General features: G+C 43.4%; 1 protein-coding gene across 1 annotated transcript; it reads left to right on the plus strand.

Annotated features, from left to right (window-relative positions):
- Positions 1–4,922: 4,922 nt before the first annotated feature.
- On the plus strand, positions 4,923–24,360 carry LOC139379377 (N-acetyltransferase 16). The gene is made up of 5 exons (XM_071122186.1): positions 4,923–5,023; positions 20,251–20,474; positions 22,637–22,861; positions 23,129–23,398; positions 23,701–24,360. The coding sequence occupies exons 2-5, from the start codon at positions 20,259–20,261 to the stop codon at positions 24,031–24,033; spliced, it is 1,044 nt and encodes a 347-aa protein (XP_070978287.1). The 5' UTR covers positions 4,923–5,023; positions 20,251–20,258; the 3' UTR covers positions 24,034–24,360.
- Positions 24,361–25,033: the final 673 nt, after the last annotated feature.

A 25,033-nucleotide genomic window follows, 5' to 3' on the forward strand; every position in this document is an offset into this window, starting at 1 on the left:
AGCACCACGCATCAGGCCTACAGTGCGCCTCGCCTGTCCAGCGCTGTCGGAGCCCCCCTCCTCTCCAGCGCTGCCGGAGTCTCCCGCCTGTTTAGCGCTGTTAGAGCCTTCCTTCTCTACAGCGCTGCCGGAGTCTCCCGCCTGTTCAGAACTGCCAGTTTGCAAGAAGCTGCCAGTTAGCATAGAGCTGCCAGTTAGCATAGAGCTGCCAGTCTGCAAGGAGCTGCCAGTCTGCAAGGAGCTGCCAGTCTGCAAGGAGCTGCCAGTCTGCAAGGAGCTGCCAGTCTGCATAGAGCTGCCAGTCTGCAAGGAGCTGCCAGTCTGCAAGGAACCGCCAGAGCTGCCTGTCTGCAGGATGCCGCCAAAGCTGCCAGTCTGCAAGGAGCCGCCAGAGCTGCCAGTCTGCAAGGAGCCGCCAGAGCTGCCAGTCTGCAAGGAGCCGCCAGAGCTGCCAGTCAGCATGGAGCAGCCAGGGCCGCCAGTCAGCATGGAGCAGCCAGGGCCGCCAGTCAGCATGGAGCAGCCAGGGCCGCCAGTCAGCATGGAGCAGCCAGGGCCGCCAGTCAGCATGGAGCAGCCAGGGCCGCCAGTCAGCATGGAGCAGCCAGTCAGCATGGAGCAGCCAGTCAGCATGGAGCAGCCAGAGCAGCCAGTCAGCATGGAGCAGCCAGAGCTGCCAGTCAGCATGGAGCAGCCAGTCAGCATGGAGCAGCCAGAGCTGCCAGTCAGCATGGAGCAGCCAGTCAGCATGGAGCAGCCAGAGCTGCCAGTCATCATGGAGCAGCCAGTCAGCATGGAGCAGCCAGAGCTGCCAGTCGACCAGACTCTCCCAGATCTGCCAGTCGACCAGACTCTCCCAGATCTGCCAGTCGACCAGACTCTCCCAGATCTGCCAGTCGACAAGACTCTTCCAGATCTGCCAGTCGACCAGACTCTTCCAGATCTGCCAGTCGACCAGACTCTTCCAGATCTGCCAGTCAGCCAGGATCTGCCAGCCAGCCAGGATCTGGTAGATTCATCAACCTGCCTGAGCTTCCTCTCACTCCTGAGCTTCCTCTCACTCCTGAGCTTCCTCTCACTCCTGAGCTTCCCCTCAGTCCCGAGCTGCCTCAGTCCCGAGCTGCCCCTCAGTCCCGAGCTGCTCCTCAGTCCAGTGGGGTTCTGGGTGAGGACTACTAGGCCATGGTCGGCGGCGAGGGTGGACTATCCAGGGACGCGAGGAGAGGGGACTAAGACATTGATTGAGTGGAGTCCACGTCCCGCGCCGGAGCCGCCACCATGGACAGACGCCCACCCGGACCCTCCCTATTGTTTTGAGGTGCGTTCGGGAGTCCGCACCTTAGGGGGGGGGTTCTGTCACACCCTGGTCGAAGTATTTTGTGTTTATCTTTATTTATTTGGTCAGGCCAGGGTGTGGCATGGGTTTTTGTATGTGGTGTGTATGTATGGGGATTGTAGCTAGTAGGGTGTTCTAGCTAAGTCTATGGCTGTCTGAAGTGGTTCTCAATCAGAGGCAGGTGTTTATCGTTGTCTCTGATTGGGAACCATATTTAGGCAGCCATATTCTTTGAGTTTGTCGTGGGTGATTGTCCTTAGTGTTAGTTTGCACCAGTTTAGGCTGTTTCGGTTTTCATTACGTTTATTATTTTGCACTGTTTGTATTTAGATTCGTGTTGCTATAGTCACAATAAACATGGATCGCAATCTACACGCCACATTTTGGTCCGACTCTCCTTCTCATACAGAAAACCGTTACATGGGCCATTGAAACTAAAGCCAGCATATGTTTTTTTGCCTCACCACAACTGGTGTCTAACCCTTTGGCCACTTGACACAATCAAGACTGTACTCAAAAGACTGCCCTCCACTGTGTGAGGTTGAACGCTCAATCAAACTGAGCCAGATCTGAATGACACAGTTATTTACAACAAAAATACAATTAAAATGTTATCTGGAGTGGGATTATATTTAGGCCTAGATTGTATCTATTGTATCTAACTTCATGATATTATTCTTATTTCCTTTTCTTTGCAAAATAGTTTCCAAGCATATTTGACACGCGGTGGAAGAGAAGAAATCGGATCCGTGAAAAGGGTGCAGTGACTCGACACAATCTATTGTCTGAGTGTCAGGCGTAGGTCCAACAATTGTTTCCACTCAGTACACCCTCCCCGAAAGGCAGCACATGAGGAGAGAAGCAGGTTTCTCCATCCATTGTCCCTCCTCCCCTCGCGAATGCTGTTTTAAGTAGCGGGTGAGTGATAAAACGTATCGGCGCTCGTCGGCCATTGGCCATAAACATTACACAACAAGTTGGAAATCGCAGATTCAACAATGAGTGGTTCGGAAGGAATCAGTGGCTAACTGCAAGCGGTGCAAATGCAATCCCTAGCCTGCTTTTCAGTGGAGTGGGTGTGTGGTCTAGGTTTAAGGGTCTCTTTACCAAGCTTAAAAGGACAAACATTCAACATTGGCCATGCTGCCAATCCAGCATGACTTCTGCCATGCTCAAAACAACTGGAAACTCGGAACTGGGAAATCTCAGACTTCAGTGAGTTTGAGACAACTGGGAACTCTGAGGGAAACGAGCTCCGACTGGGAAAATACGTTTTAAACTGTCACCCAACTTTGAATTGCAAGTCGGGAACTCAGGCCTCTTTCTAGAGCTCCGACCTGAAGATCACTGACATCACCATGATTCGACCTTGTTTTTCCCCCCGAGATCCCAGTTGTCTTGAAAGCACCATAAATCCAGAGAATGCCAGACTTTGATGACAAAGCTTGAAGACAAAATTTTCCCACACAGGACCGTCGTGCCACCTTCCTGTTCAAGTGAGCACAGCACAACAAGGTGAGTCCAAAAATGTTGCCTACTGTTCTGACTTGGTGGTGCACATGTAGCCTATATAGCCTGTTTTAGAGAAATGTAATCACCGGATATTGTAAGAGCTTTCATTGCCTGCTTATATGCCCCCTTTATTAATCCTATAGTTCTGACTTGGCATACTGGGAGAACACTGTAAAAAATGGCCCATGTTCTGAATTCTGTTGCTGTATATTTAAAAAGTGCTGAACAAATAGTTATATTGACTACGTCCGTCCAAGCTCGCTCATTAATATCTTAATCGAAATTACTGATTGCCTCTTGTCGACTCGTCGTCCCCCTTATGTCATAGTTTGTACATCTCAATTGTCAGTAGAAACCACATTTGTTTAACCCTCCTGTTGTGTTCGTTTCATGTTAATTCATTCTGTGTTCCCGGTCCAAAATGACCACCCCATAACTGATTATAAATCCATAATAATACATATATTATCACCTAATGTTGTGTTAGATCTTTTTATCAACTTAAATTCTTGTGAACATTAGAAGTTTTGAACTTCTATTTGCTATTTATGGCCTGTAGGCCTCATTGACCTGAGCTCATACAACTCGTTTTTGAGTTTTAAAAAAGCATAATGTATGGATTATTTTGACCATAACAAATACTCAGATGAAACATATTGTGCTACTGATCACAGACTACTTTGTGTCAAAGTTTAACAAAGACTCTCTCCTCCTCACCAGTGTCATGATCAAAGATATGACCAAGAGCCTCACACATAGTATATCGTTTGGTCATTGTGCTGCCACAGAATGAATTGTGAGCAAGGTCTCAAAAAATATTTATATACCAGAGCTGCGAGAAAAGTTCTATATATTATTGAAACAATAATTGTTTGTGAGAATGCCAACAGGTGTGGTTCCTGTGGGGGAAAGATTCTATTGGGGAAAGGTTCCCGTGGGGGTTGCCATGGAAGCCAAGAAGGGGAGTGAGGTGTGTGTGTGTGTGTGTGTGCTCAAACACACATGCATGTGGGGGTCTGGGAGAGAAAGTGTGTCCATTTGATGAATGGGCATGTGCCTGAAATCAATTTTATACATTCATTGTAGTCTCACCCATTCATTTCAAATTTTTGACAGGGAACACCACAGGTGTACAAAAGTGAAATAAAACACCCAAATGTAATGAAAATCATTAAAATGTATTTTGTGCGTTCAGATGCCCTGTGTGGACAGTCATGGAAGCTTATGACAACCAGATTAAATTAACTACATTTTTCAGAGAGAAAACGTGTAAATCGGTCCAATTTGAACGGAACACGGCAAGTTTTTTTTTAAAGACTGTATAAATGAGGCTGAATGAATTGTTTCGCTGCTAGACAAGGCTCCGCTGATAGCCAGGTGTAGCAGTGGTAAGGTGTTGGGAACTGCTGTTGAGACTCTGCTGTTGGGACAGCTTGTGGGCACTGTTTGTCACCGTTATAATGCCATTAATGTATTGTTTACTGTAGTGTTGTGTTGTGTTGTGGCTTTGCTGGCATGCATCTAATATTTTTATTTTTTACCCCCCCAGATTTACATGGGAAACTCGCCACTGCACAGAACCACAAATTATTTGAAAACAAATCCAATTTTGATAAACTCCCATATCTATTTTGTGAAACACAACAGTATACCATCACAGCAGCCAGATTTGTGACATGTTGCCTTTCATACTTCAACTATTTGCATATTGTTATAACACTGTACACAGCCAGTAATATAACATTTGAAATGTCTCTATTCTTTTGAAACTTTTGTGAGTGTAATAGCCTATTTACTTTTAATTATTCCACTTGGTTTGGCAATGTAAACTTGTTTCCCATGCCAATAAAGAGAGAGAGAGAGAGAGAGAGAGAGAGAAAGAGAGAGAGAGATATTGATGGGTGGCTGGGTGGGGGATATTTCGGTGATGATGGTAGGCAGGGGTTAGGATAGCCTAGCCCACTACGAAGAGAGAGAGCCGAGCATGCAGGGTTTGTAGGAGGGGCCTAAACGGTAATCTCTTATATTGAGATCTCGAGCCGGTGGCTGGGAGAATTTGTATTTTATCCTGAATTTGAACAGTAGCTGCTGTCACCATCCATCCACCTCTTGCACCTGGCAATACACCTGCCGTTACCGACAACACTTGCACGAGACCTCCGGGCTTCACTAACGGTAAGAGGGAATGAATACATTTCACCGGCAGTGGCAGACATTTGGAGCACATTGGTGAGCATAGTCAAGATTATCGATCACTCACGATAACGGTATCCATCCATGATCGATCATTATGATTTTGTGATATTTGTTTTCATATTTGAAATCATATTTTATTTCTAGGCCAAATTATATTTTCATAGAAGGCTACGTGTGATCGGGTATTCTGCATTGCCTTTCTATCATGTCTCTGTAGCCTACCTAAACCTTTTCTCATATTTCCGACCCGATTATTCCACTATCCCCATCCTATTCTTATCGGCCATTTTGTGTGGCCAAATTTAAGGAATTTGCCCGAGAGACTTAGTTACAGCGGAGGAGATGGTAATGATAAAGCAATGAAACGATGTATAGACTACCCCGAAACTAGTCCATAGGCTACAATGCAGTTTTTATAGTCTACTGTGGGCCTATAGCATTATGGGACGGTGTGTCTGTCTGTATGTACTATAGTATAGGCAATGCGGATGAATGATGCCGATAGCCGATCTAATCGAATATGGACATGATCAAAGATTCACCCAATCACCGTTGAGGATGCAATCCTGGCGCTGTCACCACCATCACCCTCAGCCGAATATAATAAATGAATATAGTCATACGAAACAATAAAGATAACAAACATGTTTCTCAGATATCACCTTTCGGCATCACTTTTGCGATATATTTATTTGTTAGGCTCTATCCAAGATAAGCTATGCAGTTGCAGTCAGCATGGAATGCTGAAAGCCCTTGGAAAAGGAGTCGCATACATTTAGGCATAAAGGACAGATAGATGATGTGTGTGGGCGGGTGGAAGCGGGAGATTTAGGGGGCAGGAGATGGCAAACTACGATGAATAATTCCTTTATTCACAACATAGGCTATGGTGCATAAATACGCATCTGCGGCCGCAATGCTATGGCACCAGTGAGGGAGCTGCTGAGCGGTGCGCGCGCCTCCGGTATGTGTACGTACAGCACGTGCTTGGATAGAGTCGTGACAGCTAGAATTCTTAGGTTCTCTATACGTTGGTGCACGTGTGGCGCAATTTAGGTTATAGGCTATTTCTCAGAATGTAGCTATAACAGCAATTCCTGTAATTCTAGGTATAGGTTTAACTTAACATGTAAAGGAAATACATCATGTATAAGCACACATGCTATGCATGCATGCATTCTAGGCTATGGTTATTTCCCAGCCTGGGACAGTTCCACCGTAGATATATTTCTCCACATTCAGTCTGGGTTGAGAAACTCGCTCACATTCGGCATGAGGAGCTGTGGGAGATGGAGTGAGACTTCTAACCAACCTGCTCTTCGAACCAACGTGCCCATACAGTGCGCGTGCCGTGCGCCAAGGAGCGCGTGTGTGTGCGCTCGCGTTTTTGCTCCTCTCTTCGGGAATGAAGAGGGAATGCATGCATACTTTGTGATCTGATTCCACTTGGCAGGTTGGAATTCGGGAATGAAAGAGGAGAGACATGACTGTGTCCTCATGATTAGATGTATCCAGAGACAGTTGATGAGGGAGAAAGATGGGAAAGCACAACATTGAGTAGAACAGATTCAGGGCATCAAGGCCTGCAAACTGTCCAACCTTTTATAGATATACAGACAGTTCTCTCGTTCTCATCCTACTCTTTGATTTCTGGTCTGTCTGTCTCTCGCTCTCATCCCTCACTCTCGCTCTCTCTCTCTCTCTCTTTTACTGTCTCTCTGTGTCTCACTCTTCTCACTCTAGATAGATTTGGGATGGAGTGAAGTGAGTGAGTGTCGCAGCATTTTCAAAGGACATGCCCGAAGGACTTGCCGTGCGTCCCACATGACACCCTGTTCCCTATGTAGTGCACTACTTTTGACTAGGGTCTGTAGGGTTCTGGTCAAAAGGAGGGAAATACATAAGGAAAAGGTTGCCATTTGGGGGGTTGAGCAGTTATATGTTTTATAATGAAGGGCTGTCGTGGAAATTCAGTACTGAGAGAAACTTGGTCATTTTTTTCAAACAATCCTCTTTATTTAATATCAATTAATTATTGCAATAATGAGGCTGGTCGACCCCCCCCACTCTTGAGTGTTGGACTGAGTAACCTAACCCTTACACAAGTGCAGAGTCCTGTATATAGCTGACACTAAGAATGATTCATCGTGGTTGGTTCAACCACTTCATACAGACCAAGGAGCATCATAAGTCACTCTGGGTTCATCCTGCCGTTATCTGCACGGGGAAGTGGTCTTAACCCCTCCCTGACTTAGTTTCCCAGATGCAAGGATGATTTAGAGACGATGAGGAATTGTTCTAAACTCCTCCTGGCTATCTCGATCTCGCTTACACCGACCACATCTTGTATGTGTAATGCAGTCTTTAACTCATCTGTCAGCTCAAGCCATCTCTAGTGACCATACGCCCAGATTAGCTGCAGGGAACTAGAGTGGAGACCATAAAAACACAGACACTACTAGGACAGAAATGTCTTACTATTAGTTAAGAAAATAATTGTTAAATATCCAACAAATGAGGTACGTATGCAATTTTTATATCACAAGGCTCAGTGTGCGAATTACATTCTCCTTTTTGTTTGAAATGCAATTTACCTGGGCATGAAAATGAAAGCTTATTCTAAATGAAACAAAGACCCCCACCTATCTGTCATGGTTTCAACCATGTATTTGGCTGTTTGGATGCTGGAATTATTTAGGAGTGGACGAATATGCACAGGTAGCCTGCTTTTTGAAGTGATTTGTTTGACAATCAGATGAAAACATAATGTCTGGTTGTGTTCATGCCACATTAAAAGGTCATTATTTAAATGTAATGTCTTTTACTATCAGGACCATAAAAAAATGACACACTTAGGAGGTACCATGAAAGGTTAGAGCCCCCCCACGCACCCCCTCCCCCCACCCACCCTCTGCATCTGCTCTCCTTTTTATCCATTCACCCCTCATTCCTTCTACTGTATACACACACATGCACACACACGTGGCCACAGCACACACACACACACCCTATACGCTATACACACACTCATTTGACCCCCCCCCCCCATCACATTCATCAACCCCCCCCCAACCCCCCACCCTCCCGTCCCTCTTAACCCAAAAGCAATTCTGGTGAAGTTAATTTATTCAGACTCACTGGGGTGTCCTCTATACCCACACAGGACTGAGTACTGACCATGCAGTTTATACTGGCTTAACAACACAACCACACACACGAATGCACGCGCACACACGCACGCACGCACACACACACACATATATATTTTGGGGTGGCAGGTAGCCTAGTGGTTAGAGTGTTGGGCCAGTAACCGAAAGGTTGCTAGATCAAATCCCTGAGATGATAAGGTAAAAATCTGCCATTCTGCCCCTGAACAAGGCAGTTAACCCACAGTTCCCCGGTAGGCTGTCATTGTAAATAAGAATTTGTTCTTAACTGACTTGCCTAGTTAAATTAAAAAAATAGTTGGTTGAAGTTCCTCATGTATTGCCTGCACACTGATCTGAGATAATTCTGTGTTTTTCCACCCTAAGGTTAGGAGTGGGGGGGTTAGGAGTGGGGGAGGTTAAGTTGATCCTAGATCTGTGTGGATTGGCTAACTCTCTTACAGGAGTGAGTGACAAATAGAGTTATGGGAAGGTAAGAGTGTTGATGAGTTCAGTGCAACAGCGTCATCATCAGCTATTCAGTCGTATTAGTCTGTTGCTGCATTTGCTTGCTTGTGATGCAGACATTATTGTGATGCCGATCTGGGTCTTGTTCATTAGGAACAAAACGGAAGAAAACAGACTGAAACAGGTACCTGTATTTTTCCAATAAGAGATGTTAATTTAATTTTCATTGTGTGTCCTAATGATCATGGTGATGCATGCCAGGACATTTGTCCTGTGTCACTCACATCAGTATAATGGACCTCAAGGGAAACAGACTCATGCCTTCGTCATTCACAGCTGGATAAGAATAGCATGTTTGTTTCATAAGTGTTTTCTAAGACATTTTCTTAACATAGAGATACGAAAAAGGGTAATGTTTTGGTCGCAACTCTAATTTTTCTACTATCCCATCCCAGCACATTGCATCAAACGGATGCCCGTTTTTGTTTAGGTTTATCAATTCAAATGTTATTTGTCACATGTTAGTGTGCTAGTGTTTGCTTGGTCCAGCGCAGCTCTAGTATAATGTATGGCTATATTTCTGAAGCTCTAGTATGATGGATGACTATATTTCTGCAGCTCTAGAATTATGTGCGTCTACATTTCTGCAGTTCTAGTATGATGTACAGGTAACTGCCAAAATAAAGGAAACACCCGAGTAAATGAGAATTACAAGGTATGTTTAAAGTAGGTGCTTTCACACAGGTGTGGTTCCTGAGTTAATTAAGCAATTAAAACATCCCATCATGCATAGGGTCATGTAAGAAAATGCTCAGTTGCTCATTATTCTTCGTACCATGGCTAGAAGAAGAGATCTCAGTGACTTTGAAAGAGGGGTGTCAAAGGAGCATAGAGGGTTTAAAAGGTGTGTGAGTGTGTGTGTGTCTCAGTCACCAGGTCTCAACCCAATTGAACACTTATGGGAGATTCTGGAGTGGCGCCTGAGAAAACCACCAAATTATAGAATTTCTCGTGGAAGAACGGTGTCGTATCCCTCCAAAAGAGTTCCAGACAAGGCGCATTGAAGCTGTTCTGACAGCTTGTGGTGGCTCAATTCCCTATTAAGACACTTTATGTTAGCGTTTCCTTTATTTTGGCAGTTACCTGTACGTCCCTATTACTGCAGCTCTGCTAGTATGTTCTAATGTGTCTACATCAGTGGTTCCCAACCTTTTCTGTTCCGGGGACCACCAAAAACCTTCAAAAGCTGTTGAGGATCACCATCCACGGAGACGCACAATCTTTTAAGCATGAAATATATTTGCGATCACATTTAGTCCATTTTAACAGTGAATGTAACAAATGAAAGGCCTAATATTATTATAAACAATTTGTATTGTGAAAAATAATGTAAAATTGCTTACAATGCCATTAATACTCCCAAATATTATTGTTTTTTTTATGTTTATTTTAATTTTTTTAGATAGAAAATATATGTAAAAGAATTTGCAGACCAGCTGCAGTACTCCCGCGGACCATGTGTAGAAAACCACTGTTTTCTACACATACTGTACTACTCTAGTATGATCTAATACATATATATTTTCTGCAGGATGTAAATGTATTTTTCTGCAGCTCTAGAATGATTTCCAATCCTAACCCAAGGATATTGTATGTAATTCTCCTTAAAAAAACGTATATAACCAGAGAGATGGGAAGAGGAAATTAGCCTTTTGATTATGCAATGTAAAACTTAGTAAGTTTGCGATTTTGACAAAAACTATAGGATGAGAGACAGAGAGAGAAAAAGAGAGAGAAAGAGAGAGAAAAAGAGAGAGAAATAGAGAGAGAGAGAGAGAGAGACAGAGAGAGAGAGAGAGAGAGAGAGCAGGACATTAGAGAATGAGACATTTATATTAACAAGGAGTTGTTCTGTAAAATGATGGGCTGATGAAGATGGGAGTAAAAAGAGGGGGAGTGGGAGATTTATACAAATGAGAGGAAGTAAGGTACTCATGCTTGATGATGATGCCCTCAGACAACTGTTGAAACAGGCCACATATGCCATTTTGATGACATGTGAACGTCATGTTCCATAACGTGTGTGACGTCCTCTAGCGCAAAAATCATCTAACTGATTAGAAGCTGCCCTTAGGCACATATCTAGGATCAGCTCAGGCTATCCCCAATCCTAACCCCAACCATCATAGGGGCAATGTCAAAACCGACTTCAGATCAGCTGCTCTGGGAGGGAAATACTGTACAGGGGAAATACAGTGTATAAATACGTCATGGGATTTTACCACAGAGAGTTATGTAAACACACAAGCCTAAGCACATGGACTAGATCCAGAGGGACGGAGTCAGAGGAAAGAGACAAAGAGCAAGGGAGAGAGAGAGCGGATGAGGCTGCTGCCACGTGCGTTTGTTGTGTGCTTGTGCAAGCACGCTTGCGTGTATGTGTGTGTGTGTGTGTATGTGTTCGTGACAAAGAACGATAGAACGAGATAGAGGCTACTACCCTCACGTTGCACTGCCTATTGTGACGTATTTACAGACAAAAAGCGAACTGAAACCAGGGGGTTACCCTTTTACAATCACCTTGAAACACTGCAGCAAAAGCCTTCTCTGATGTAGCCTAATTCAGGAGTCACGACGGATGTTCAGGATCTGCTTTGTGAAAATTAAACGTAAATCTCCGGTTGTAGATTGTGTTGATGTGTTCTCCCTATTCAGATGAGAGGACGGAGAATTGTATTGTGCCGATGCAAAATGATCACGCACACACACACACACACACACACAAACACACACGTCTCGTGTGCTCGATGACGATGGGACGTATCGACGTGGCATTTTACCTCACACGGATCGGCAGACACTGCTCGCTGAATAAATCATCCAAGATTAGAAGGGATGTGTGTTTCCGTGTCTGTGTGTGTGTGTGTGTGTGTGTGTGTGTGTGTGTGTGTGTGTGTGTGTGTGTGTGTGTGTGTGTGTGTGTGTGTGTGTGTGTGTGTGTGTGTGTGTGTGTGTGTGTGTGTGTGTGTGTGTGTGAGAGAGAGAGAGAAAGATAGAGAATCCTCAATCTTACCCCGTAAGGTCTTCGAGATAGAGAACAAGGAAGGTCATAGGTGAGTATTTGAATCCAGAAATAGATGATGTGAAGAGTGTTATGTGTAATAGGTTAATTAAAGGTGTGATCTGTAATTTCGTCGTCACCTAAAGGTGTGATCTGTCGTTTCTTTGTCCCTTGTGTGGCCCACGGGATAAAATTGACAAAATCAAATGGAAATCTCAAACTCCCCCCACACACGCACACACACAGTCACACGCACACAGTCACACACACCACGCACCTGAGTAATAGGATAGGTCATTGTGTTGATATTGGAAATACACTGCAATAGCGTAAAGTACTGAGGTCACACTTATTGCATACCTCTCTTTGTTTTGGCTCTCTAAAACTCGTAATAACTTGGCCTGCAGGCCTATCGCTCCAATCCTCTGTGTTTAGTAAAAGAGTCAGGACAGTAGCGCATGTGTGTGTGATGGTGTGTCTGACAGTGTGTGTATGTGTGTGTGTGTGTGTGTGTGTGTGTTTGTGCACATGTACAAGAATGTGCTTGTCTGTGTGTGTGTGTGTGTTTGTGCACGTGTGTGTGTGTGTGTGTGTGTGTGTGTGTGTGTGTGTGTGTGTGTGTGTGTGTGTGTGTGTGTGTGTAGTCTAGAGTATCATCACTACAACACTGTGACAGCAGCACTGTATAGCCTAAATCCTCCTCTTCGCTGTCATCCTCTGTTGACATGTGATCCAGTTTAGTCAGTGTCACTGCTGTTTCAAATGGATAGGAAGAAAGACAATATCCGGGCAAATGGATTTGACTTTATTCTATGCTTTCTTATTCTATTCTATTCTATTATATCCTATTCCATCCTTTTCTATCCTATCATATTCCATCCTATTCTAGGCTATCCTATTCTATTCTATCCTATTCCATCCTTTTCTATCCTATTCTATCCTATCATATTCCATCCTATTCCATCCTGTCCTATTCTATCCTATCCTATTCTATCCTATCCCATCCTATTCTATCCTATTCCATTCCATTCCATTATATTGTCCTATTCCATCCTATTATATTATATGCTATTCTATCCTATCCTATTCCATCCTATTCTGTCCTATTCCATCATATTCAATCCTATTCTATTCTATCCTATCCTATTCCATCCTAATCTATTTCATCATATTTGATCCTATTCCATCCTATTCTATTCTATCCTATTCTATCCTATCCTATCCTATTCCATCCTATCATATCCTATTATATTTCATACTATTCTATCCTATTCTATTTCATACTATTCTATTCTACCCTATTATATTCTATCCTATTATATTATATTATATTCCATTCTATTGTCTTATTCCATCCTATTATATTATATCCTATTCTATCCTATCCTATCCTATTCCATCCTATTCTATTATATTCTATTCCATCCTATTATATCCTATTCAATCCTATTCTATTCTATCCTATCCTATTCTATTTCATCATATTTTATCCCATTCCACCCTATTCTGTCCTATTCTAGTATATCCTATTCTATCCTATCCTATTCCATCCTATTCTATTCCATCCTATTCTATCCTATCCTATTCCATCATTTTCTATCCTATTCTATCCTATTATATTCCATTCCATTCTATTGTCCTATTCCATCCTATTATATTCTATCATATTCTATCCTATCCTATTCCACCCTATTCTATTATATCCCATCCTATTCTATCCTATCCCATCCTATTCTATTATATTCTATTCCACCCTATTCTATCCTATTCCATCCTATTCTATTTCATCATATTTTATCCTATTCCATCCTATTATGTCCTATTATATTCCATCCAATTCTATCCTATTCCATTTCATACTATTCTATTCTACCCTATTCTATCCTATTCTATTCTATTCCATTATATTGTCATATTCCATCCTATTATATTCTATCCTATTATATCTTATCCTATTACATCCTATTCTATTCTATTCTATTCCATCCTATCCTATCCTATTCCATCCTATTCTATTATATTCAATTCCATCCTATTCTGTCCTATTCCATCCTATTCAATCCTATTCTATTCTATCTTATCCTATTCCATCCTATTCTATTTCATCATATTTTATCCTATTCCATCCTATTCTGTCCTATTCTATTATATCCTATTCTATTCTATCCTATCCTATTCCATCCTATTCTATCCTATTCTATTTCATACTATTCTATTCTACCCTATTCTATCCTATTCTATTCTATTCTATCCTATTCTATATTGTTGTGAAATTGTTAGATATTACTGTTAGATATATCTGCACTGTTAGAGCTAGAAACACAAACATTTCACTATACCCGCAATAACATCTGCTAAACATGTGTATGTGACAAATACAATTTGATTTGTTTTGATTTGACACACTGTTTCTAAGAGATGGGAAGAAAGAAGAAATGGATTCCAATCTATTTCATTTATGCATATAGGCTTACTGTATACATCATGTGGTTTGAACATACACTATATATACAAAAGTATATGGACACCCCTTCAAATAAGTGAATTCGATGATTTCAGCCACACCCGTTACTGACAAGTGTATACAATTGAGCACATAGTCATGCAATCTCCATAGTCAAACATTGGCAGTAGAATGGCCTTACGGAAGAGCTCAGTGACTTTAAACGTGGCACCGTTATAGGATGCCAACTTTCCAACAAGTCAGTTCATCAAATTTCTGCCCTGCTAGAGCTGCCCCGGTCAACAGTAAGTGCTGTTATTGTGAAGTGGAGCAACAACGGCTCAGCCACACAAGCTCACAGAACGGGACCGCCGAGTGCTGAAGCGTGTAAAAATCGTCTGATTTTGGTTGCAATACTCACCACCGAGTTCCAAACTGCCTCTGGAAGCAACAGCCTAAGATCACTATACGCAATGCCAAGCGTCGGCTGGAGTGTTGTACATTTCACCACCATTGGACTCTGGAGCAGTGGAAACACGTTCTCTGGAGTAATGAATCACGCTTCACCATCTGGCAGTCCAATGTACATATCTGGGATTGGCGGATGCCAGGAGAACACTACCTGCCCGAATGCATAGTTCCAACTGTAAAGTTTGATGAAGGAGGAATAATGGTCTGGGGCTGTTTTTCATGGTCCGGGCTAGGCCTCTTAGTTCCAGTGAAGGGAAATCTTAACACTACAACATACAATTACATTCTAGACGATTCTGTGCTTCCAACTTTGTTGCAACAGTTTAGGGAAGGCCCTTTCCTGTTTCAGCATGACAATGCCCCCGTGCACAAAGCAGATCGGTGTGGAAGAACTTGACTGGCTTGCGCAGAGCCCTGACCTCAACCCCATCAAACACCTTTGGGATGAATTGGAACGCCGGCCTCAAGCCAGGCCTAATCGCCCGACATCAGTGCCCAACCTCATTCATGCTGTTGTGGCAGAACGGAAGCATGTCCCCAAAGCAATGTTCCAACATCTAGTGGAAAGCCTTCCCAGAAGAGTGGCTGTTGTAGTAGCAAAGGGGTGACCAACTCCATATTAATACCCATGGTTCTGGAATGAGACGTTCAACAAGCAGTTGTCCACATACTTGTGGTCATGTAGTGTGTCACTTGGTGCCTCTTTGTTCAGCATGTTTGCTTGCCTGCCAAACAAACGTCAGCAAGAACATCATGCAGAAACAACCTTCCTATCCTCTCTTCTCCTCCTTACACCATGCACCTCTGATAGGCTTTTGTGTTTCTGTAATGGACAGGTGTCTGTTTACACTCGTAGAAAAAAGGGTTCCGAAAGGGTTCTTCGGCTGTCCCCATAGGAGAACCGTTTTTGGTTCCAGGTTTGGTTCGGGTTCCATGTAGAACCCTCTGTGGAAAGGGTTCTATATTGAACCCAAAAGGGTTCTACCTAAAACCAAAAGGGTTAGAACCTGGAACCAAAAAGGGTTCTACCATGGGGACAGCCGGAAGAACCCTCTTAGGTTCTAGATAGTACATTTTGTTGTAAGAGTGTATCTGTGTAGTAATGATCTTTCTCACGTGATATCTCATGTACATGAGGAGGTTAACAGATAGAAATTCGAGTGAAGCGTTAACGCGGGTCGTAGACGGTGGTGTGTGTGCGCGCGCGTGTGTATATGTGGACGGTCGATTGATTAGAAGGGCGCTGCTGAGGTGTGTATTGATGCCATGCTAAAGTTCACGTGGCAGTTAGTGATTCATTGTGTGTGCAGGTTTGTGTGTGTGACACTGTTACTGCCCCCCCCCCCTCCCCCTCCTCCCCCAGTGTGTTTATGGCACCATGCCTATGCATGCCAGTTGATGGAAAAGTACCAGTTAGAGACAGGGGAGTGTGTTAGGTCTGCTGGGGCCAGACAGTGTTTTCTCTGTCCCAGGCAGGCGGCCTCCCTCCCTCCCTTCCTCAGCCCAGACACATCTCCCATCGACAGATTATCGGAAATGTCTGGCCCTGCCTCACTGCTTCAGCTAGAAGCCTCATTCCCCCTGGGGCCAACTAACACTAGCTGTCCATGCATGCATGGGACAGAGAACACACACACAGATGGAGACAGAGATACACTCTTACACATAGAAATACACACAAACAAGTCTGAAAATGTATGCACTCACTACTGTTAGTTACTCTTGATACGAGTGTCTGCTAAATGACTAAAACGTAAATGTACACACATATTACACACGGACGGGGGAAACACACACACATGGACACACACACACATACGAATGCATACACACATGGACACACACACACACATACGGACGCATACGCACATGGACACACACACACATACGGATGCATACGCACATGGACACACACACACATACAGATGCATACGCACATGGACACACACACACTTACGGATGCATACACACATGGACACACACACACACATACGGACGCATACGCACATGGACACACACACACATACGGATGCATACGCACATGGACACACACACACATACAGATGCATACGCACATGGACACACACACACATACGGATGCATACACACATGGACACACGCACACATACGGATGCATACACACTGGACACACACACACATACGGATGCATATACACATGGACACACACACAGGCTTTAACCACTCAATAATCTCTGCACCTTTCCGGAATCCCTTTCCAACGACCTGAGCCCTCCTCCTCTCTCGCTCGTTTCGCCCCATGCTTTTCCCAAGCTCAGAAAAATGTGATTGTTTTCCGAGTGAGCCAGTGTTTTCCGAGGAATCCAGGGAAGCGGGTGAGGGGGAATTACCGAAGGGATTAGGGGGATAGGGGGTTGGCAGAGGGGGGCGCGCCACAGGGACGGATGCCAGTCGCCTCTCTCTGTGCCACATACAAACTGTTGCCAAACTGGACGGGCAAACTGGGCTGGCGTCCTGGCGATGACCAGAAGTCACATTAGTGCCGTCTGTGTGGTTAGGGGTTGTGTTGTCTGTGTTTTTCCTGACCAAGACCCCGTCCACTCTGGTCAAAACATTGGGATGCGGTAGTAAGTTAAGAGGTGATGGTTGTGTAGACTGCCTGACCAAGACCCTTTGAGGTTGACGTGTTTTGAAGCTACTTACTCTGTCTGACCAATGCCCATTGATGTTAAAGTTGACCCATTGATGTGAATTACAGGGATATGGTTGAAGTGTTGTGAAGCATAAAGTATACAGGCATCTAGACAGTGTATGGGTGTAATAGGAATTGCCAGGACTGTAATGGGGAAATGTAAGGTCACTAAAGTTGCATATATTTGCATATATGCATATATTTATATGTGTCACTCCCTGACCTTAGTATTCTTTGTTTTCTTTATTATTTTGGTTAGGTCAGGGTGTGACATGGGTGATATGTGTGTTTTTGTCTTATTCTAGGATGTTTGTACTGTCTAGGGTTTTTTGTAGATTTATGGTGGTTGATTTCATCTAGGTGTTTATGTTGGTCTATGGTTGCCTAGATTGGTTCTCAATTAGAGGCAGGTGTTTATCGTTGTCTCTGATTGGGAACCATATTTAGGCAGCCATCTTCTTTGGGTATTTCGTTGGTTATTGTCTATGTTATGTTGCACATTAGCACATTGTTTATATAGCGGTCTCGTTCATCTTATTCGTTTTGTTGTTTTTGTTCTTCGTGTTCTTCGTGTTCTTCATTAAATAAAGAAGAATGTATTCTAACCACGCTGCGCTTTGGTCTACTCCATACGACGATCGTGACAATATGGTATTATTTGGAAAAGAGACCTAGGTCTCAATAACATAATTTTTTTTTTAAAGGTTTAAAAAAAAATATTTAAAAAAAATCGATTTAGTTTATAGTGATTAACACAATGTTTAGCATATTCATATATGATGTATTACACATGATTTCCAGTGTTCCATTTGTGATACTCAAGGTGTGGATTGACAGTCACTAGACTTCATACTGAATGTTATGGATTATGTTTATGTCTTTTTATAGTGATTGACGCCAGACTGCGAATACACCAGTGAATAATCAGTGTGTCCTCTGTCCTTGTACCTCCAGTCTGGCATCAATCACTTATCAACAGATATGAGAATAATCCAATAACATTCAGTGTCAAGTCTTGTGACCGTCATCCAGCACCTTGAGTGTCACAAACAGAACACTGGAAATCATGTTTCGTACATTGGGGTGACAGGTAGCCTAGTCGTTAGAGAGTTAGAGCATTGGGCCTGTAACCGAAAGGTTGATAGATCGAATCCCCCGAGCTGACAAAGTCAAATCTGTCGTTCTGCCCCTGAACAAGGCAGTTAACTCACTGTTCCTAGGCCGTCGTTGTAAATAAGAATTTGTTCTTACTTGCCTACTTAAAGAAAGGTTCAATGGAAAATATATATTTTTTTAGGTACACCCATCTAGTACATGGTCAGCCTCCAGAACAGCCTGAATTCTAAAGGGAATGGAAATGTTGCTCAATTGGTATCAAGGGACCTAACGTGTGCCATTGACACTAGGCAGGATGGAGCCATAGACTTATGCTGCTTTTGCCAAATCCGGACTCTGCCATCTGCATGACACAACCCGTTGTGGTCGTCTGCTGCAATAGCCCATCCGTGTCAATGACAGACGAGTTGTGGGCTCCCAGATGCCATTCTGCACACCACTGTTGTACTGTGCCGTTATTTGCCTGTTTGTGGCCCCGCTGTTACTGTAGCTTGCACGATTCTTGCCGTTCTCCTTCGACCTCTCTCATCAACGAGCTGTTTTCGCCCAAAAGACTGCCGCTGACTGTTTTCTGTTTGTCTCTCCATTCTCGGTGAACCCTAGAATGACACTGTTGTGCGTGAAAAGCCCAGGAGGCCGTCCATTTCTGAGATTCTGGAACCGGCGCGCCTGGCAACGATGAGGTCACTCGATTTTGCCCATTCTAATGTTCAATCGAACGATAGCTGAATGCGCCTATGCCTGTCTGCCTGCTTTATATAGAAAGCCACGACCACATGACTCACTGTCTGTAGGAGCGAACTATTTTCGTGAATGAGGTGTTGTACCTAATAAGCTGGCCACTGAGTGTATAAATATGCTAAACATTGTGCTATTCACACTAAACTACATTTCCCCATTAAATTGGGTATTTGTCATCTTTCTTTTTGAAGGATACTTTGTGTACCTAGCAGCTTTGGAGAAATGCTGGATGTGAGTTCTGCAGCATATTTCCCTTCTGTCGAACCTGCTGTTCAGTATTTCTCCTTAAAGGCCCAATGCAGCTATTTTTATAGCAATATCAAATTATTTTGGGGCAACAATTAAGTATCTTACTATAATAGTTTTCCATTAAAATTGTCAAAAAGAAACAAATCGCTTTTTAGCGATTTTATTGGCCTATTAACTAATTTATCACCTGATGATGTCATCAGGCAAGACGAAACTCCACCCACGCAAAACCTGCAGATTACAAGGTCATGTGTAGATTGTATTTTCAACCAGCAACAATCAGGAAATAACACAGATACAAATGTGTCACACTTTTACAGTGTAAATTTCATAAGCTGTTGTACAACATGATACGAAACAGAATTTTGACTGCACTGGCCCTTTAAGATGGGATGTTATTTATCTATTTATCTCTAGAGTATATACTGTAGCTTTACTTTACTGGAGTTAAATCAGATCACATTCTCAATTACAGCAACGGATGTGCTTCCTGTCCATTTGCTTTATAGGCCTGCTCCTGGTCCCTAATCAGATTTTTGCACTCTCTCGCCCTTTCTCTTTCTCCCTCTTCCTGATCTCTATTGATCTCTCTCCCTCACTCCCTCCTCTCATTCTCTTTATATCAATCTATATCCCTCCAATCCCTTCTCTCTCACTCCTTCACTATTTCTACCCGATCTCTTCATTTATCTATTCCTCTGTCTCTTATTTGACCTCTTCCTCTCTACTTTCTACAATATTCTTTCCTCTCCTCCATTCCCCCCTTTCTCACTCCCTTCTTCTGGCCTTACTCCCTCTCCATCCCATCTCTACCCCTCCATCCATTATTCCTGTCTCCAGCTGTAAAGATGAAGATTGAGAACAGCCTGCCCCGCCCCCAGCTCCCCGAGACCCCTCCCCAGACGGGCCTCCAGTTCACCGTGGCGACAGAGGAGGACTTTGAAGAGATCATGGCGATGAGCCAGGACATCTATGGAGGGCTGGACTACCTGCCGACCCGCTACACCGCCTGGCTGTCCGAGTCCAACCGCACCGTCATACTGGCCCGCAAGCAGGGCAAAGTGGTGAGAAAAGGTTATAAAGTGTGTCATAAACATGTTGTAGCATGTTTACAAAGATGTTATTAAGGTGTTGTAAGAGTGTGAGGAACGCTACCAGGCCTGGCAACAGGAGACCAACTGTACCGTTGTACTGGAGTGCAAAGAGGGAAAAGTGGGGAGAAAAGGCTATAAACAGTGTTATAAGGGTAATATAAACATGTTATAGCTTGTTTTTAAGGGGGTTATTAAGCTGTAAAAAGGGCTGTATTAGGAACTACCAGTCCCTGCCCACGCACTACACTGCCTGTCTGTTCGAGACCAACCACACTGTCATACTAATGCTTTGCAAACAAGCAGGGCAAAGTGGTGTGAGGAGTTACAAGAGTCTTCAAGGGTGATACCAGAGAAATAGAATCCATGTTAAAGTCCTAAAGGAACCCTGGAGATTAGGAGTGGCCTACTTTGGAACCATTGAGAGTTACAGTTGAAGTCAGACGTTTACATACACTTAGGTTGGAGTCATTAAAACTGGTTTTTCAACCACTCCATCAAATTTCTTGTTAACAAACTATAGTTCTGGCAAGTCGGTTAGGACATCTACTGGGTGCATGACACAAGTACTTTTTCCAACAATTGTTTACAGACAGATTATTTCACTTATAATTCACTGTATCACAATTCCAGTGTGTCAGAGGTTTACATACACTAAGTTGACTGTGCCTTTAAACAGCTTGGAAAATTCCAGAAAATTATGTAATGGCTTTAGAAGCTTCTGATAGCTAATTGACATTGTTTGAGTCAATTGGAGGTGTACCTGTGGATGTATTTAAAGGCCTACCTTCAAACTCAGTGCCTCTTTTCTTGACATCATGGGAAAATCAAAAGAAATCAGCCAAGACCTCAGAATTTTTTTTTAGACCTCCACAAGTCTGGTTCATCCTTGGGAGCAATTTTCAAACGCCTGAAGGTACCACGTTCATCTGTACAAATAACAGTACGCAGTATAAACACCATGGGACCACGTAGCCGTCATACCGCTCAGGAAGGAGACGCGTTCTGTCTCCTAGAGATAAACGTACTTTGGTGCGAAAAGTGCAAATCAATCCCAGAACAACAGCAAAGGACCTTGTGAAGATGCTGGAGGAAACAGGTACAAAAGTATTTATATCCACAGTAAAAAGAGTCCTATATCGACATAATCTGAAAGGCCGCTCCGCAAGGAAGCCACTGCTCCAAAATGTCCTCTGGTCTAATGAAACAAAAATAGAACTGTTTGGCCATAATGACCATCGTTATGTTTGGAGGAAAAAGGGGGAGGCTTGTAAGCCGAAGAACACCATCCCAACCGTAAAGCACGGGGGTGTCAGCATCATGTTGTGGGGGTGCTTTGCTGCAGGAGGGACTGGTGCACTTCACAAAATAGATGGCATCATGTGGGAAGGAAAATTATTTGGATATATTGAAGCAACATCTCAAGACATCAGTCAGGAAGTTAAAGCTTGGTCGCAAATGGATCTTCCAAATGGACAATGACCCCAATCATACTTCCAAAGTTGTGGCAAAATGGCTTAAGGACAACAAAGTCAAGGTATTGGAGTGGCCGTCACAAAGCCCTGACCTCAATCCTATAGAAAAGTTGTGGGCAGAACTGAAAAAGTGTGTGTGAGCAAGGAAACCTGACTCAGTTACACCAGCTCTGTCAGGAGGAATGGACCAAAATTCACCCAACTTATTGTGGGAAGCTCGTGGAAGGCTACCCAAAACGTTTGACCCAAGTTAAACAATTTAAAGGCAATGCTACCAAATTCTAATTGAGTGTATGTAAACTTCTGACCCACTGGGAACTTGATGAAAGAAATGAAAACTGAAATAAATCATTCTCTCTACTATTATTCTGATATTTCACATTCTTAAAATAAAGTGGTTATTCTAACTGACCTAAGACAGTGAATTTTTACTTGGGTTAAATGTCAGGAATTGTGAAACTGAGTTTAAATGTATTTGGCTAAGTTGTATGTAAACTTCAGACTTCAAATGTATATTACCTAGAAATAACAAGAGAATTACAGATAATGTTCACACAATGTGTATCTCTTCAGCTGTTCATAATCTCCCTACGTCTTTCTCTCCCCCTCTCCTTTCTTCCCCATCCCCTTCTCCCTTCTCCCCCCCCCCCCCCCCCCCAGATTGCCCTGGAGTCAGTGTGTGTGATAGATGACGGTGACACCATGCTGGTGGAGGGGTTACGTGTGGCCCCGCAGGAGAGGGGGAAGGGCGTGGCAGGGGTGCTTCTGCGGTTCTGCTCTCAGCTGGTCAAGTCCAAGTGGCCTGAGGTGAAGGTGACCAGGCTGACCCGCGACGACCAGCTGGGGCCCAAAGACTTTCAGAAGTACCGCCTTATCACCAAACAGGTAGGTATTGGTTAATTGGTTCATTTGTTGCTTGCCTGATTGGCTAATTGATTGATTCGTATTGTTAAGCCTTCCAAATTTCCAACATTTTCCAAGTTATTTCTAGTCGTCCTATTTCTGACGAGAAACCATTATAACTCTAGTCCACTTGTGTCAGGAAATCATGTTCTACCAAAATGACACATTCCCCTTTCACAACAGTCTATTAACCAACCACACAACCTTCTCTTTACCCTACGTCCCTTCACCACCGCCTCTCTCCGAAAGGGCATCCTGCTAGTTCGCTTCAATGCCGAAGACCTCAAGCTCCGGCTCTCCGAACTGGGGCTGCATGTGACCCTCCCTCCCTCCTCTGAGGGTACCTCCCAGGGTTCTGACACCCCCCTGGTTCCCCCGGTCCTTCTGGACCTCAACGAGGCCCACCAGATGTTCCTCAACTCTGGCCTGATGTCCAACATACTCCCTAACGCTACCATCGTCCAGGACTGGCAGCCGTTCAAGCCCCTACCCAGCAACATGGCCATTCTTCTGAAGAAGGTAAAATATTATATCATAATGAGAACCTCTGTGGAAATAAGTTGATTGACTTTATCGTGTTTGGGTTGCAAAATTCCTGTAACTTTCCCCAAATTCCCAGGTTTCCCAGAAATCTCGGTTGGAAGACTCTCGGAATCAGGGGAAAATAAGCATCTGTAAAACTTGGGAAAGTTACTCTAATTTTGAAACCCAAAAGTTGTAAAAATCCTTGATTATTTTCAATGTATTGCTCTACTCCCATGGCTGAAGCAACTCTATACGTATTTCACATTTCTCAAATAAAATGAATTCATTCATTCAAGGACATCGACTGGATGGTGGACGACCGCGACGTCCCCGCCGTGGCCAGCCTCTGCACCCACCCCTTCCGGGTGCCTGGAGGTCCTTACCGAGTTGGTGACGACACGTACTACCTCAACATCGACGTGTTCGGTAAGGACATAGGCCTGGTGCTCCAGCAGTTCCTGAGTCACCTCCGGCGTCACACAGCCACCCTGAAGGGCTACGTCATGTGTCAGATGTTTCTGGATCCCCTCATGTGGAAACCCATGGTCGAATTCTGTCGCCAGACACTGAAGGTGGAGCTGGTTAAGGAATACACAGAGCAGTGCGTGGTCGAGTCGGATGTCATGTAGCTGGCAGAAGAGGAAGGAGGAAGAGGAAGAGGAAGAGGAAGAGGAGAAACAATATGAAGGAAAAAACGGGAAAAGTTGACAAATTCAGAAAATGTTTCAGAGACCCAACGAATGAACAAACCACATTCTCTTTAGAAAATGAAATGGGAAAGTTCCCAAAGAAACTTCGGAACGATTAGCAACAACCTCCCTAAGCAAGTCTATAGTGAAACAACTTAGAAGCCGCGTTAGATTTGCAATATATTTGATATTAACACTACCGCTAACAAAAATATTTTTGGGAAAAAAGGCAGTTATTCGAAATACCTTTTGACAAATTAGTTTCAATTAATTTCTCAGTCTTTTACCATTCAGTCATCGCAAAAATCGAACTCTTAACAACAGGAGTAACTTCATGCTAACGTTACTCCTTTAATAAAATAGAAAATGCAAGCTAGTTTATGGTATGTTATGCCGTTTAATCCTTTTTTTTGTAAATATAAAGTATAAATATGTACACATTCTGAATTGCAAATAAGTCTGCACAACTCTTGAGGCACTTTATTAAACCATATGAGCTGTTGTGCTAAAGTGCGAGTGATGAAGTGAGGAAGAGAGGAGTTGGTTTACTTTTAGAGATGACTGAATTGAACTGATTTAGAATGCATCACTCCCATCCATAGTCATGGTAGAAATCCTTTTGGACTTATTCTATCTAACACCAAATCCCCAAATACTGTCGAACAAACAATAGACCTTCAGTGAATCCTACAGAGCATTTGCACGCTTATAATTCACACTAAATGGCTGAAACGGAACAGATAGAAACACACTTAGCTCCTAACACTGAAACCTGGCCAGTTAACTTTTAAAACAATTTAGTTGTCTTCGTTGTTTGTTTTTTTAACAGTCACTCAGTTGTTTTGTTTTTTTAAGCACTTAACCATATTGCTAATTTATAGCTACTTTTCCATGCGTACTTGAATGCGTCAGTAGTACGTAAAGAGGTAATATATTAACA

Source organism: Oncorhynchus clarkii, chromosome 21, assembly GCF_045791955.1.
Source record: "Oncorhynchus clarkii lewisi isolate Uvic-CL-2024 chromosome 21, UVic_Ocla_1.0, whole genome shotgun sequence".
NCBI classification, from domain to species: domain Eukaryota; kingdom Metazoa; phylum Chordata; class Actinopteri; order Salmoniformes; family Salmonidae; genus Oncorhynchus; species Oncorhynchus clarkii.